The sequence below is a fragment of the Micropterus salmoides genome, unplaced genomic scaffold (genome assembly GCF_014851395.1).
Source record: "Micropterus salmoides isolate LMB-PRFRI ecotype aquatic unplaced genomic scaffold, ASM1485139v1 Ms_hic_scaffold_20, whole genome shotgun sequence".
In the NCBI taxonomy this organism is placed as follows: Eukaryota; Metazoa; Chordata; class Actinopteri; order Centrarchiformes; family Centrarchidae; genus Micropterus; species Micropterus salmoides.
Genome location: NW_024041151.1, coordinates 11674982 through 11692877, shown reverse-complemented (window position 1 = coordinate 11692877; position 17896 = coordinate 11674982). Strand labels below are relative to the sequence as shown.

Genomic DNA, 17896 nt, shown 5'->3' with positions numbered 1-17896 from the left:
TTTCACATCACCTCTCCATGATCTTTGTTACAAAGACTGACGCTTCAACGTCTGTGTTCAAGTATTTGACATACGCAACATATCCGTCAGCCGGCAGCAATGATTACAAGTATACACTTTTCAGAAAATCAGTACAAGCACCTATGTTTATACAAACCAAAGATTCAGTTGAGCAATACATCACATCAGCAACATCAACATGTTGTTTTCTGGTTAGCATTAAAACACACAAATCAATGCTAAAAGTACAAAAACAAAACACATGACCCATATGAAAATCATTATCGTTCACTGGAAAAACATTTGCTGTATCGAGTAGAGTAGATTTCGCATCTGCATATTTATCCGCTGTCATTTGCACCATGGTGGAGGTCAACACATTCTGTCTGTTTGTCAAATCTAGAACAACATAGTATCCTATCTGTGTCACATATCGCACTGTTAACAGCTTCACACTCATCGTATACACGATGTATCTCTTTTTCACATGGTTTAGTAGACTAGACACATTCCCCATTGTTTTTAGTGTTGTTCCCCCTTCCACATGTCCAGAGATTCCTTAACTGTTGTGCTCACACTGTCCTCCACTCTAACTACCTGTTTAAGGTAGTTAGAGCGTCTGTATAAGCGCAATACACACATGTTTGTATAGCTTTTTGTAGCAGTATATCGTATAGATAATAAGTACGGTTACCTGTATAATACTGCTAGCAGTAGTGTTAGGAGATGTGTCCTTGTCGCAACGGCTTGTCCTGCTCTTCTCCTCTTCTGTTTTTTCTTCCGGAACGAGAAATGTTAAATTTCTTTTCCCCAGTTCTTTGCCATAGTCATCTACCCATGAGTTATTGACGACATCATCCTGGAGTAATGGAAAATATTTAGGGCTGCTTGATAGATCCTCACCCGCTGCACATGTCCTCGTACCTGTACAAAACATTTTAATTAGAACAGTGTCACCGTCAGCCCCGTTGTGGAGGTCTTTGAGGTTGTCTGCGGTGTTGTTCATCTTGCTTGTCCTCAGGACCAAAAAGTTTTCTTTTGATCCCTACATAGCTAACATAAGGTTTATACCATCTGAATAATTTATCAATGTGTGAGAAGACTTCAAGGGTTCTATCCCATTCTCCCCACTGGACCACAAAGACGATGCTGAACCACGTCTCCCACTCTTTAGACATGATGGGGTAGCCTTTTTGTTGCTCTGGGGTTCCCATCCTGCCATTTTGAATGATAGAATCGTCCTTGCATGATCTAAAAAAGATGTAGGATTCTGGGTCGTAGACTTCAAGGTCTGTCTCTACACGATGGAGCTCTCCAGGCAAAGAGCCGCACCATTGTGTGGTATAGACTCCTTTTGAAGCACTCATATCTTTACAGACTTTGTTTCTGAAGTAATTCCAGTCTTTGGCTGAAAGACCAATGTACGGTGTGTTTTCACAAAGAAAAATTTCACCAAGCTCTCTTGTATAATAATGAACTGTTCCGTGTTCAAACAAGAATCCCGACATTCTAAAATCTTCCACCGCCCATTCAAACTGAGGCGCCCATGCCTTTCGGCCCAGAAAATCAGCCAATGTTATTGGGGGAGTCTTCTGTCTAGGAGCCATACTCATTGCAACAGGATCTATAATTATACGTCATTTTGGAGTCATTACTCCGAATTGATTACCTGTGATGTCCAAGATGGCGCTGTTGTTCTGCATGAAGACTAGCCCGCTATATATACAACCGATTGCATAAGCCACTCCCAAACATCCGCTTTTAGAGGATAACACCGGACATCCCATATACACAAACCCCCCTTTTCACACCCGTCTTCAACTTTTGGTGATCGGCCCCCCACCACCACTAATAGAGGGTAACGCCAGACATGTCTAAATACAAACACCCATTTTCACACTCCCATCTCTTTGTTGTTCAACCTTGCTATGACCCCCAATCTTTTTTTTATTATTAATTTTTATTATTATTATTTATTATTAATTATTATTTATTATTATATATATATTTTATATATATATATATATATATATATATATATATATATTTTATTATTGTTTTTATTAATTAATTAATCAAAAATGTATTCACATGCACGACTGTTACGCGCATTATGCGCATGCACATTCACGCGCTTTGCTGGCCTTTATTTACTACTCATCTCTCTTTCTGGTCTGCCACCTCTAAGTGGTTGTGTGGTTAGGTGTAGGCAACTAAGCTAACATAGTGTGTTTTAAATCTGCTCTGGTCTGTTTGCATGTTTGTTTTAGTTCATTAAAGTTGTTGTGAAAGTTGTCAGAGCAACTAAATAACCGCACTGAAACCTACAGAAAAAGACAACCTCAGTGTGATCAGATTTACTGATCGTTTGTGAAGAATGTAAATAATGTTAACTTAATAACTTAATAACCTGCATCATTATACTGTTTTTCATACAATTTTTAGGTAACACTGAACGGGAATTTCACTGAAGATCATATTTTCAATCCAATATTTGTGGTGTATGAGGTGTTTTCACGCCACATGACGTCCTCAAATATGTTTTATTTTAAATAACAATTTATAGTACCAGATATTTCCAAAAAACAAAGGATTAGAATAATTAAACCAGAGATGTGTTAAGCTTTTTATTTAATATAAACTTTTATATTAGCAGTTCCCCAATAAAAAGTGATTGAAATGTAGTTACCACTCACTAACTATCCTCCTCTTTGTCACGTTATATGACATGAGGTCCACTTGCAGTCTTGACTAATAATGCTTATAATATATGATTCCTTCACAAGCACTTTGTGAACACCAGAGACAATAAATTAACACATAGCACAGCAAAGTGCTGTCTGCTGTCAGTCACCAGAACCTGATTTCTCCACGTGGATCCTGATGATGCAGGATGACAGTCGCCCCAACCTGTCCAATGAATGAGTCACCTGTCAGTCAATATGACTTCATTTTTACTCTTCTTGGTTTGTTTGTAAAAAGCCAGTCTGAACAAAATGTTGACCAAAACATTTTTTCCACTTTTTTGACACTACGTGGTTGAGTTAAGGTAAACATTGCCATCATAATTAAAAGAAAAAAACACTGACTCTTGGCATAATTCTCAAACATGAACTGCCTGACCATCAACTACAATGTCATGCCACATCCTCCTTTGTTACTGACAGGAAAGTCATTATTGACAGTTGGAGCTTGCCTGATTTTTCGGGTGTAGTTTGTTGTTTAAGTGATTTTGTGAAATAGGATTTAGGCCCGTCTAGAGTAATTTCCTTATTTTGTCCAGTGTGTGCCAACCAAGACACACACACACACACACACACACACACACACACACACACACACACACACACACACACACACACACACACATACTCCTCCAGGGCTCTCACTACCTGCTAAGTGCTGATAACCTCAGATCCTAGATGTATGTGTTTCTGTGTGTGTTTGCAACCAGAGCTATGCTGCATCTGTGCACCAGGCCTATCCAGCCCCCCCCCCCCGTTTCTCTCCCAGGCCAGCGGCGGGCCAGAGCTATCCATCACACTGGCATTAGACAGGGAGCAGAGGAGCTGTAGCGTCTGCCTGGGGCAATGTGTTCACATTAACCTCTCCAGCAAGAGGCCAACACGAATGGTCATGCTAGTCATGGTGCTCCCCTCCCAGACCAAAGTTTCCTGGGAAAAAAGTGGCTACTTGTAATGTTTCACTGTTACAGTCTGGTGTAAATCAGAACAACCCGAAGGAGTCAATAAGCATGTGCCTCTTTGATGAAGCCAATTATTCTTCTACCACTCTAATTCATACAGTGACATCAGACAGTAAAATTTGGGTTATATTACTATATTGCAATATTGACTGGGAGTCTGTGACCTAGTTGTATATTCTTCTTTGTGATCAGATCTACATCGAATTACATAAAACACACATAAACAGACGTAGATAAACAGTATGTGTGTATATAGGCCTACAGTATGTGCACATTTACAACTGATAAGAAACATAAACATAATTGTTCCTTCAGGTTTGGCACTACCACACCAAAAGTTTTACTAAGTATCCTTCTTCCTTTTCCTCCTATCCAAAAACATATAACCTTCCCCTTCTCTCTCTCATCTCGCCTTTTTGTATAATGTCCCCTAAGCTTAGCCAACATCTGAGAAACAAAGTGACACATTTTTTTTTTCATAGCAATCATTTCAGACAACATATCTGACATGATAATTATACTGACTGAACAACACAGCGAATGGTTAAAAACAAATATCTTCTATCTCTGAACATGAAGAAAGATAAAAGACAGTACCCTACTGCCATCTGGCAAGAGATACAGAATTATCAGCTGTCGTACCACCAGACTCCAGAGCAGCTTCTTTTCACAGACTGTGAGACTCCTAAATTCATCTTTGCATTTGTAGTCCTGAGAACTGCCTTTTAACAACCTCTAGAGACCTCAGCTGGAGTTGGTTTGTTGACAGCTTCACGAAATCAACCGGCCAGACACCAGATCTGACATTTACTGTTGATGTTTAAGACTGTTGAATTTTTTCCCTTCTTAAGCTGTTGTATTTTCGACGTGGCACAAAAATATTTGGCTTCTTACCTGCAAGAAAAAGAGAAATATTTTGTTCTTTTTTCAGTAACAGCATTAGGATGTGAGGTTTATATCAATCTCACAAAAATCTCATGCAGACATTTTCTCAGGATTATTCACGTCATGTTCATTTTGGTTGTAAATCCTTATGTGGGATATTTTAGATGCAGTGAATGCAGTTTTATTGTGTTGCAAAGTCATTTTTGAAACATATTTCCAATCAAAGAGGATAAAAGGCTGAATCTATGTGAGATCTATTGCACAGTGTAGTTAGAGGAAATACATTTTATAGTGAGCGAGAACTAGTTCATATCACATTCTGTTCTCTGCTGGCCTCTGGGAAACTTGTAAGAGTTTTTTTGTATGTACATTAGATTTTTATTTATATATTTATTTTATTTACTCGTTTAGAGTATTTAAAGTGAGTGTGCATGTCCTGTATAATGTGATGTTTGTCTTTCCTGGTCTTGAGTAGCCTTGAAACGACAGTGGAGAAACAAAACATCAAGGGGAGTTGTGACCTTCCTTGAACACATCTGTGTGTTTGACAGAGAGTGGGATTCACCCCCCGCAAAGGCCATATCCACACTAATGTGGGTACATTTAAAATATTTTCTCTTCTTTGAGCTTCAATCCACAGTAGTTTTTGACTTTAGGTTCTTTGGGAAGCTTCAGGTGGTCTTACTGATTGTGCCTGCAGAGTGCTCCTCCACGCCCACACACGAACAGGAGACAGACAGAAACACCGGAAGGGGAAAAAACAGGAACTGGGAGGAATCGACAAAGATTTATTGTATATATTGTATTTATTTTAACATGTTACAGTAGGGTGTGAGCAGGGGGCAGGCTCTTTCAATAGCAGTCTGTGTTGAGATTCTAAGCATATAGTAATTGTTTGTGTTGTATGCTTTTCCTTTTCAGTCTTTGTATAGTAAGTGATGTATTTACAAAACATTGCACAGCTAACAATTAGATTAATCTGCTGTTGATCCACACTAAACAATTATTTCAGCATCTTTTTAAAGGGCTTACAAAAGATGACTGTTCTCAGCAGTTTTTTGAGAAACGCACATACAGTAAAATAAACCATCATTGGATCACAATTAAAAGTTCAATACTTCACACGCAGACGTAAGAGTGATATCGATCTTCTCATCGAACCTTTGGAGTGAAAGAGAATAAGTGTATTTCCAAATATCAAACTATTCCTTGAAGAGCAATATCTTCCAGGAAATGCCCTATGGCAGATAAAAACTCAGCTAATTCTCTCTTGTTTTTCCTATAAATTAATTGCATCGATCCACCTAAACAGCAGGCAGTGAGCTAGAAGCACTATAGTCTTCATGTATTCATCTACCACTAATTAAACTTTTAGCAACATAAGTTGATGCAGATCAATGTGTGTGGGTCTATTAAGTGGGAGTCTGGCTAAGAGCATAGTTACACTTGAAAATTAAAAACACACTCAACATATCAGAAATAAATTGCATTGAGACATTGTAAAACTATTAGTATTACAGTTGTAGTGTATGTTGTTTGTTATACCAAGCATGCTATATAAAATGAGACACACAGTTATTATCATGTTAAAATTGTTGCATACTCATTAAAGTGCTTTACAGAAATTGTTCTTTGCACAGGATAAGTGAGGAAAATGAACATTCCTTTTTTCCTGTTCATTGGATTACCATTTGTTTCTCTATTTTCCTTAAAAGTCTCTATTTGCTTTCGCTGACTTAAAAATAATAATAAAAATAAACCTGCAGTGATGTCGGTGATTAATAGGAATATGGCGTTTGCCCACAAGCTCATGGTTATCATATTTTCTCCCTCTGTTGCCTCATAGCATAAGGCATAGCATGATTATTTTTGCATGTTGCTTATTGAATCTGGAGGAAGGTCATTCTTTGACCCCTGGGTGTGTGTGTGTATTTTTAGTTCCTCCAATGGTGTTTGATCTGTCCCAGAAGCCCCCTGATCCCAGATGCTCCGTGGATGTTAAAACTGTTGTGATCAGCAGACATAGTGTATGTATGTCTGCTGGAGGGATATGGTTAGGAGAGTGTCAACCACCCCTGCAGTATACAGAGAGAATTTTGGGGGGATGAAAGCTTTGACGACCGTTGGGGGGATGATGTCATGCGTGGGTCTCAGCTTGTAAGGTTGCATGTTTCCTGCACCAATGAAGAAACAGAGCTCCAGAGAATACATCTGGAAGTTCCAGAGAGGGGAATCCGACACCATTGAGCCGACATGTTCAGTCAATGAATGAAAAGATGTACGAGGAGAGGAGCAGAGAGATGCTGGAATGGGCGGTAGGAGGAAAGGAGGGACGAAGATGAATGAAAGGAAGATAGAGTAGAGACGTGGATGATGCTCTTAAGGGAGTGAGGGCTGGGAGAATGAATTAATGAAGGGGTGGAGGAGAGGAAGCAGATAAATAGTGAGCAGGGTAGAAGGAGATGATTTTGAGTTAGCCATGCTAACTGGATGGCTGTAGGGATGGCAATGCCAGTCAGTTGGTCCAGACTTAAATGTCTCAGCAACCAACACACATTCATGGTCCTCCGAGGATGAACCATACTGATTTTGCTGATGTTTTGACTTTTCCTATTGTGCCATCAGCAGGTCAAAAGTTTTTTAGTTATCTAGTGAAACGTCTCAACATCTACTTTGATTGGCACAAGCTTTTGAAAGACCTTTTATGGTCCCCAGAGGATGAATCTTAAAGACTTTAGTGATCCCCTGACTTTTCCTCTAGTACCGCCATGAGGTTGACATTTGTAATCTTGAGTGAAATGTCTCAATCAGTCATTCTCTCAACCAATTCTTCACTCTGCTCCCATCAGGACATAGATACAAATCCCTGGCCTGGAAACGGGCTCGCTATAGCAGGAGTTTTGTTCCCTTTGCCAGAGCACTACTTAACAAAACTTCTCGCTAAGTGAGAAAGTATGTTCAGTTGGTGTCAATTTGTGAATAAATGTGCTATTTGATGTATAGTATAGGTGGTTAGGTATGTTCATGTTGTTAAATGTGAGTCTATGTATGTACGGAAGGGGGGAAGAAATTTCCTAAAAAGGACAAGGAGACCTGGGTTCAATTCCCCCATGAGACACATCCACCAATGTTTCTCTGAGTAAGAAACTTAACCCCCAGTTGCTCCAGAGGCATGCAACCTCTGACATGTACGGCAATTGTAAGTTTCTTTGGAAATAAGCATCAGCTAAAGGAATAAATATGATGTAATGTTGCCATTTTTAGCATGTTAAAAAATCTGTGTGAAAGTACAGTCCGACAAAGCTTCTACCATGGCTTTAGACCCATAGACTAGTTTGTAATCATCCTGCAGCTTGTCTTATTTATTGATAACACTAAAACTTAACAGAATTTGGCCTTTTGTGTTCCCCTCTCCATATGAATACACAAAAACGCCTACATTCATGGCCTTTATGTCTACTTCACACCCACATATTGGACATTTGCCAAGAAATAAGCAGCAACTGAACAGACAGCCAAAATTAGAAAATTAAGTCAAAGTCAGCAGAGCTAAAACCTGTCAGAAGTTCAACTCGTGACCAACCATTCCTAGAGTGATTACAGGGGAAAGTGTGAATACTGTTGGAGCACAATTCAGAAAGAAATCAAATAAAAGACTGAAAAATAGACAGAAGAGGATCTGGGGAAGGTAAGAAGGGAAAGCTGAGAACAAAAGGTGGTGGAGAAAGAAATGATAAATGTAAAAGAACAAAGAAGAAAATCTGGAAATATTTCTGTTTCATAACTTTTTCATGGCTCTAGGCTACCCACGGCCAGAATAGCTGTCTGTTGTTAAACACCAGCACATGGTGCATGAAGATCCAGTTCCCACCCAAAGCCACTTCTGGGGTTTATTCCTTTAAAGGGTCAGATACCAGTCCATCATAAAAAAAACATTCATTCATTAATTTTTGCACTCCAACCGCAGTAATTGACTTTATTCTGTTTCTGAGCTACTAGATGTTTGCTTACTTTAATTTTAGGGGATTTGTTTCAACTCTCTGTCTAGGATCAGCTTTACAACTGACACGTGTTTCTTACTACAAGTGATTAAGGTTGAGTTTCACGGTTACTTAATGACTTTGTTGCCCACAGGTGCTGATTTGCGTTAAGCTTTAAAGCTGATTATAGCTGGTTAGATATGTTACAGATGAGCAGGTGCCAGTCGGGTGTGTGTTTTTACTGTGGCTGAACAAGGCTTTGAAGCCTACAGGTGCTGACTTGGGTCATTTTTATAGCTGGTTTGATGTCTCACAGGCCAACAGGTGCTGATCTGTGCTGCTTTCTGTCCTGGCTATATCAGACAGGTCTTACTTTTGCTACAAGGTTTGATGTCTGTCAGAATTGTTAAATGCTGAAATGGAGTCATTTTGGTTCTGATAACATATCGAAGAGGGCAGCAGTGTTTTATTGTGGGTTAGCATGGCTGACAGACTGCCAGGATCAATCAGGGCCACATGGAGTTTGACCAAAAACAGACTCATTGGTTGCTCGATGCAGTCTTAAGGCCATGATCTTTACACCAAATTACATTAGAAATTTCTGGTGAGCAAAAATGAGATTTATCTTGTGATAAACAGTGACTTGCATTGTATCCTGCCAGTCCCCCATTTCTGTTGAAACAAGAGTTTACAGCCACGCTTATAGCTCTGTGATTCTGTACTTAAATATCAGCATGCTAACATGCTCACAACAGCAATGCTAATATGCTGATGTTTTGCAGTTCACCATCTCAGTTTGGCATGTTAGCATGCTAACATAATAGCACTAAACACAAAGTACAGCTGAAGCTGATGGGAATGTCATTAGTTTACTAGTGTTTAGATAAAAACAAAGTATCAGACCGATTCAAATTTTGATCTTATGGAGGCAAGTCTCACAGTTCATCCTGAGTGAATTCTGTACCACATTTCATGGCAATCCATCCAATAGAACTATTTGAGTCTGCAACCAGAGTGGTAGACCAACTGTCATAGAGTCATGCTGCTAGCATGGCTACAAAACACCTCCTCCTTCTGCTCTGTTCGCCATGTGTAGTAAAGTACAATATGAACCATCCAGACAGTGATGGACAGCTTTATATGCCAATACCTCAGAGGCTCATGAGGCCATTTCCACCCACAAAGGGAGAACTTCACTTATTGGTTTTCCAGGACAGATGTTAGCCCAGGTCACAAAAATAGCCAGTTACATAACTCACTGTTTTTAAAATTTTTATTTGAGCAGAGCTGGGCCAGGGGACACCAAAATGAGATTGGTATACACAAAAGACTTGTCTGCCAATAGACAGAGGACAATCCTGTGTAATTTACAGCTCAGGCCAGCGTGACTGTGAACTGTACTTGAGCTCAGGCTGTGATATATGGAAAAGGCCTGGCTGGCCTGATGCCATCTTAAATCAGCTAAATTAGCTCTGTGTGTGTGTGTGTGTGTGTACCTGTGGATTTGAGGGGATGTCTATAATCAGGTTTAATAGGAACAGGAAATGGAGCTTCTCTGGGAGATGGAGAGGGGTAACAGAGAAGGTACAGAAAGGGGCGAGGGACAAACGGGGGAGATAATATTTCTTGGCTGGGATTCCAGTATATGACTCTGCAGGTCTGGTTCTCTCTCTCTCCCTTTTTCACTGTGTATCTCTCTTTACCAGAGGGGAATCTAAAAAATCTTCTGCAATCTATGTGATCAACATCTAAAAATGAATGGATGATGAGAGGCAGCAGTATATTTTTATAAGTCCTCTGTTTATTAGAAAGAAATGAGAGGGGATGGCAACGGACATAATTGCCTGTAATTCAAGCATCTAATCTTCCTTGAGTTATGGTCTACATACATGCTCTGATCCCTGAGCCAAGCATGTCCTGTTAACATGCACGATAGATTACGTTTTCAACAGTTTGAGTTTGTGTCTAGTCTGATTGTATGGAGTCTGGATTGTACTACCTGAACAATTACATACAGCGTTCAATTATCAGTAATTATAGTACCATATATATACTTTTCATTTGAAAGTTGTATTAAAAAACTTAAATAAGATTGAAGTTGGGCGGCGCAGTGATGCAGTGGTTAGCACTGTCGCCTCACAGCAAGAAGGCTGTGGGTTCAAACCCCGGTTGCCCCGGGCCTTTCTGTGCGGAGTTTGCATGTTCTCCCCGAGTCCGTGTGGGTTCTCTCTGGGTGCTCCGGCTAGGCATGCAGGCTAGGTTAATTGGTGTGTCCGAAATTGTCCTTAGGCGAGAATGTGAGTGTGAGTGGTTGTCTGTCTATGTGTGGCCCTGCGATAGACTGGTGACCTGTCCAGGGTGTACCCTGCCTTTCGCCCAATGTAAGTTGAGATTGGCTCCAGCCAGGTATGCAGGATAAGTGGTTGACGATGGATGTATGGAATGGAACATGTGTCTGTCTATTCCTTACAATTAATTTTCCTGCTGTAACATTTTGTTGCTGTCTAGCGAAACCGATGTCTCTCAATATTCCATAAAGGAGCAGCTGAACAAGCACAACATTGACGTATTATCACTTTATAAAATAAGTCAGAACGTGTTAGCAACGTTACTATTTACATATCCAGCAGACATGCAACAACATTAGCAGGAGTCATGTTTCTGGTCCAATTTTCACTCTTCTTTTAGCTCTGGTTTGGCTTCCACCAACTGGAGGAAAACATCTGGCTCATAAGCAGCTAAATGTTCCACTGTGTTCACCAGCTAGCTTTGCATTTGTCTGTATGCTGTTTGATGCTTGATAGGTAGCATACAGTGGGTTTTTAGAGCTTTTTTGCTGAAAACAGCTGCCGGCTGCAGCTGGAAACAAGATGAAAGCAGTTAGGAGTGAAGCAAAACAGTGAGCTGAAACACTTTGTAGTACAAAGAGGAACTGCATTTAGATGATCATTCTTTGTGGGTTGATCAGTACGAATGATATACACATTACACATACACTGTGATTGTAAGTCTACAGCCATCAAATAGTTGTTGACATATTTCAGACTGGACCAAAGTGGTGCACCAGCTGACTGAACCGTTATCCCTTGAGCTCTTCCACTAGCGTGGCTAAAAAGTCTATAATTACTTCAGGGGGCACAACCCAGAATCCATATGGTAGTTCTCTATTTTATTTGGGTCAGACACATTAGCTACAAAGCATCATCATCAAAGAACAAATAGCTGCTTTTTTGTGTCTCCATGTATGTGGTCTCTGTCTGCATGTTCTTTTTTAATCCCACTCTTCTTCTACTCCTCTGCACGCTCCCATTCGTCCGGGAATTGAATAAATTGTACTGGAGGAATTCCCTGGCACAGTAGATATAAAGAGTGTTCTTGTAGTGCAGGCACAATGAGACATGGATGGATTTATATAGAGCCTCTGTGATATGTACTCATCTCAGTGACAGACGGACGCAGACTGTGCATAGTGCAGAGAAGAAACCATTGTCTCGCAGGTCAGACTGGACTCTGACCAAAGTACTTCACATTGATGTTTGAAATTCCTCCAGTGTCCTCCAAAATTACTCTCATTGTGTGTGTGTGTGTGTTAGCGTGATATGGTTCACACAGTTTATTCCTCATCTCTGTATACCATCTCTAAATCCGTTACATTGCTAAATAGTGTTGATATTATTAGAATATTAAAAATATTGTGGCCAAATGTCTATTATTTATTAAGTTATTCTGTTACTAGCTCTGTTTATTTTTCATTTGCCTCTTGAATTGTTTTATAAATATTAATTAAGATTGTTTGCTAATGCTGACCTTCAACTTATTAAGATGGTTTTTTGTACATGAGAAAATGAATGCAAAAGTCTATTATTTCAGGATCAGACTATTTATAAATCAGTTAGATGAATCTGACAATCTAAAGTTACACCAGAATAACAGTTTAGTAGATAATGCATTAATCTGTGTAGTAAACAAAGTCTCTGGCATTCGAAATAATCTTTTTTTCCGTCCCTGCAGTGCTGCTGGCGTGTGTGTTGTCCTTCAACGTGGACCAGAAAAATGGTTTGTCGTTCAATGGTCCGTTGGAGGACATGTTCGGCTACACTGTCCAGCAGTTTGAGAACAGCGAGGGGAAATGGTGAGTGTCATCAATTTTACATTTTGAAGAAGTAAGGTCGTTGAGACATTCATCTTTTACCACTACACAATTTCCTTCCTCATCTGACAGATAGAAAAATTAATTAAATAAACCACAAACACTGTGAATGTTGGTCAGGCTAGTGTGCAGATGATGGTGTCAAATGAACCGTGTGAACTCTTTCGTGTTTGTTCACGAATTGGTATTCCTGCTCTGGTGGTCGTCATAGTTATTCAGTTTTCTTTATCAGTAAATCTTCTAAGTAAGATAAGCATTAATTTTAGTTTAATTCAAATCCATTAAAAAAGGGAACAAACCCTAATTCACCTGTAAAACTAAAGGAACGAGAGCACACCAGCTGCCTCTGTAATGAAGATCCTTGTATTTACTACTCTAGCTGTTAACCGTAAACTGCCCACCAGAATATCCACATACCCAGCTTGTAAATACACTGAAACCAAGCATCTGTGGCTCCTTGCTAAAACTGTGTGGGAGCGCATTTTTAAAACCTTGTTAAATGCTATTAGAGTGTGGTTAATGGCTCTGTGTCCCCCAGTCTTTTCTCTACATCTTTGCTTCAGTTACTCCAGTCTTTATTTCACAGTTTACTTCTCTCCAACCTGTTGCAGCATCACAGCTGATTCCTTCCCATGTGTCTGCACTTGGTTCTGTTTAGCAGTAATGTTCTTATCGAACTCATGTTAGATCAGTTACAGTAATTCACTCTCTCTGCGAATCAGTGGAGCCAGCTGTGACTGAACCTCCACATTGCTCCCCTGAAAAACATATTGGCTCTGTTGCATCTCCAGATAGCACTATTTTGTTCCAGTTAAGAGAAAAGTGTTACCCGAATAGGTCAGAGTGATGATAAGGGCCTGATTGAAGAAGTTGAACCTGTGACAAAACATGGGCAAAGCAGGCAGAGAGCAGAGGGAGGACATCAGATATCTGAGGAGTGAACGAGAACAGATGAAGGAAAGAAAATAAAGCGATAAATCAGGATGATAGAGAGAGTTTCAAGGAGAGGAGGAGGGGCAAAAAAATTATAAATGATATGTAGCCCTCAGTGAGTCCATGTGGGAGAAAATTATGGAGAAAAAAGATGCAGATCATGAGATGATGTAAAATGCAGGTTGCCATATCTAAGAGGTGACTGATTAGTCACAGATGTTTCCTCCAGACCTCCACCCTTTAGCTCTTCAGTGCACCACAGCAGTGCTGAAAGGTGGATCAACAGAGACACCTTTCAGCAGTCTCTTTCACAGAGAAAATGTGTTACATGTGGCGGAGACATTTCGGAGAGGAGGCATCCTTCCATTTCTGGTAACTCTGGCTCGCCATAAGTTTTGTTTTGACTGCTAGCATAGATACCAGAACATTGCCATGTTGTTGTTGAGTCAACTATCTACGCTGCACAAAATCCCCTTCTACAAACATAAAAAATTATTGCTTGTTTATGTAGAGAACTTATGAGAAATCTAGAGAAATTTGCGAGTATTAAACAAATCTGCCAATGGGGTAAGCAAAAATTACATGATAAGATTTCTTGAAGCTATATCAACATATCCTGAGTCCTGACCTTACAGAACTAGTTTAGACATTGTGGGATATAATCTTATATGCTTTCTTGCTGAGAGTTAGATGTGAAGATTGATACCATTCTCATGTCTGTCCGTTAAGATGCTTCAGTCCGGAGACTGTTAAGCTTAGCATAAAGACTGGAAGTAGGGGGACACAGCTAGCCTTCATATTTAAGGGACAAATATGAGCATAGTATCACTCTTGTCATCTTACTCTCTGCGAGGCGTTATTTCTCAAAATCTTGAAATATTAACCCAGTTAAAATGATTTGGTGTAAGCAATGGAACTTAAGAAATGCATGGCCTTCAGTGTTTTAAGATTGGTATGATTATTGAAATGAGCCATTTAGTTCTGTTGAAAGATGTTTGGGATAATCATTTCACAATCAAGCTATCCACTTTTTAGACTTTTAGACTTGTTTCTTGTTAGATTTAGCTAAAAACATACAGGCAGATTGAACATCTAATGGACCGAAACTAAGAGTCTAAAGTTGGGGTATGTGAAGAAATCAAGTCATATAAGAATCGTGATTCTTATCTTCTATGATAAATTAATAATTAGCAAGAAAACAGACAATATAGGTAAGGCTCATGGGAATGTCAGGAGATCGCTAAAGCCATTAGGATGAATCATCTGGGCACCACGGATATCTGGACAAAATTTCTTGGCCATCCTTCAAATATTTGTTGGGATATTTCAGCGTGGACCAAAGGGGTGGCCCGACTAATGGACACTGCCATCCCTAGAGCCACGCTGCTGGCTACAAATCAGGACCATGTACCTTGAAATAAGTTTAATAATCTAATGAAAATGGAGCCTGACAAAGTAATTTAGCTTGGATCAGGAAAATAAGATTTAAATAAGATATGACTTTCTTGAATTTAACTTTTTTGCATTGATGCAAGCAGAAAGACCGCACACACACACTCATGGCTTGGTGAAATGTCTTTAAAAATCTCTAGTGTATAATTAAAAGAATAAGCAGCTGTTGAGTATAGGCTATAAATAAATCAATAATGTTGTGTTGTTTCTCACAGGCATCTGAGAGTGGGACGGGCAGAGAATGTGTTGTTGTTCCACTCTGTGTCTCACTTTAGATGACCAGGGCCCATTAGAGTCCAGGAATGTTAATAAGCCTGAGTGTTTGGAGGAAGGCAGATGACCGACTCTTTTTAGCATCAGTTTACTGATGGAGTGACACGATGTTATGAAACTCGCACGTGGACATGAGTGTAGCAGCGGTAGAAAGTAAATTTACTGTACAAGTTTGACACACAATGTACAATAGCACTGTACCAATCTGCAAACATCTGTAACATATCATGCAGTAGTCTGTAATGAGGTGAAAATTAAGTGATAATAGTTTTTGTAATAGTATAATTATATGACAGCCAAAGATTCATAAGCCAATTATGACAAAGTATCCGATCTGAACCTAGTGTTTATATTTTAACTATGTCAGCATAATTAAGGCAAATTTCTTGTGAAATTAGAAAAACAATCACCACTTCCAATCTGCCAGTGCTTAATTTCTTCTATAATATTTGTACTGCGCTTGTTATTGCACAACTGTGATGCTGATGTGTGGTTGTTAGCAGGATTTCAAACTGACCAATCCCAACTGTTCTTTATTTATTCAGGGTTCTGATTGGATCGCCGCTGTCGGGTCAGCCTGCCAAACGGACAGGAGATGTCTACAAGTGTCCTGTGGGGAAGGGGGACAACACATGTGTAAAACTGGAGCTGCCTAGTAAGAATACTATCTGTTTGAATGCTCATCAGTTGCTTTTTGTGTATTCATGGGTGATATATGCATCTTTGTGTTCAGCAATTGTGTACTCTGCAAGTCTGTGTTTATATGGAGCTGAAAGAGTTAGTTAATTAATCAGGAAATTAATTAAATGATCCAGCATCTCAAATTTAAAGATTTGCTACTTCATATATAACTGTAAATTGAATATCTTTGGGTTTTGGTAAAAACAAGACATTTAAATATGTCATCATGGGCTCTGGGAAATTATAACTTGCCTTTTCACAATTTTTGGACATTTTAAAGACAAATAAATTAATTAAGAAAATAAGTACGTTGTTATAATGAAGATCAGTAGTTGCAGTCCTATGGCAGGTTTTTGTGTAATTGTACTACTGTGTGTAGTCTACTGTGTGTTTAAGTCTGCTGTATATCTGACTGGGTCACATGGGGAGGAAGTTTGGCCCATCAGAACAGGAAGACGGTAAATAAACAAGGTTTTAATGTTTCATCCTTCCAATTATATCTTAATTAAACAGATAAACACAAATTTGCTCCCGGTCAGCAGCCTGCAAATCCTTGTTAGTGTTTGCCTGCGTGTCGACACTGAGGACTGAGAGCTAGTGTGTACAGTAGATCTGCTCACCAACTCTCAGCTCAGTGATTCAAACTTCTCAACACAGCTGTTCACGCCTCAGAATTATCAAGTTACAAGAGTTACAGTTCTGCTGCTGTTGGTAAATTATTGGCTTTAAGTGCTGATAGTTTATAGTCAGGGCTGTAAATGATACCATTCGCCAGTGGGGAGTGCTGTATTTGTTTGCTCTTGGATGAGTGAGACGGGCAAAAGCCTAAAATCTCACAATTCAAGTTTAGTCTGGAAAACATCCACTGGGAGTTGATTGAGCCTGGCAGCCAGAGCCAGACCACTCAGCAAACAACTGGGAGTGGTTTATGTGATGGCAACAACAACAGTACTTTATTTTGAATGAATTTAAAGTGAAGCAGCAACTGCATGACTTAGCTTTTATCTCAGATTTATTCAGAAAATAACATTTTTCTTGAGCACACCTGGGGAACATGAGACATAATCTAAGGACATCCCAGCAGGAAGACTTCATGTTGCACTGAAGAAAAAGGCTCGTCACATGTAATGCTGATCCCTGTAGAGCAATTTCGGTCTGTACCCACTGATGACTCTCATTGGCAGACCTGTCTCCATACTGGGTTTGCCCTATTCCAGCACAGGAGAGAGATATGCCAAACCACAATGAGCAAAATTTGTGTGGTTGTTATGTTGTAATTCTTAATCACAGTTCTGCCTGACCAATAAAATTGAAAGGTGGTTATGCCAGGACTATGAAATACTGGAAACATTTTGATCAGCTATACAGCAGTGCAATATGTTCACATTATGTTTGAAAACAGAAAACATAATGTGTTGGCTGCACAATTACAAGTTCTGGCTGCATGCATTCAGGCTCAGGAACTACTTAGCAATGGTGGATGTCTTAATATACTGATCTTATCATTATAAAATATTGAATATAAATATAAAATACACAAACAACAAACACTTTTTATGCATAAATCAATATGTTTAAGTAGAAGCCACTTTTACAAATGTGATTTGACCTCTATTTTTTATTTTTATTTGCAAGAGGTAATTTCAGACCAAGAGGGAATGTGTGATAAGTCTGATTTGTTCTGATAGTTATCTGGAGTTCACTGAGGACAAAGCGTGTGTTCTCCTCTGCAGCTCCACAAAGCTGCTTTCTGTCCCACGTGGGCATATCATGGGGTGCAGGATCTTGATCCATGTCACTCATTTTATCAGATAGTTAAGAAGTAAGGATGGGTAA

General features: G+C 39.5%; 1 protein-coding gene across 1 annotated transcript in view; it reads left to right on the top strand.

The window, feature by feature from the left end:
- Positions 1-17896, top strand: part of itga1 (integrin, alpha 1) — a 53460-nt gene that overhangs the window by 12560 nt on the left and 23004 nt on the right. The window contains exons 2-3 of the mRNA XM_038733783.1: positions 12583-12703; positions 15925-16034. Of these exons, the coding sequence (XP_038589711.1) occupies positions 12583-12703; positions 15925-16034 (231 nt within the window). The remainder of the gene's footprint in view (positions 1-12582; positions 12704-15924; positions 16035-17896) is intronic.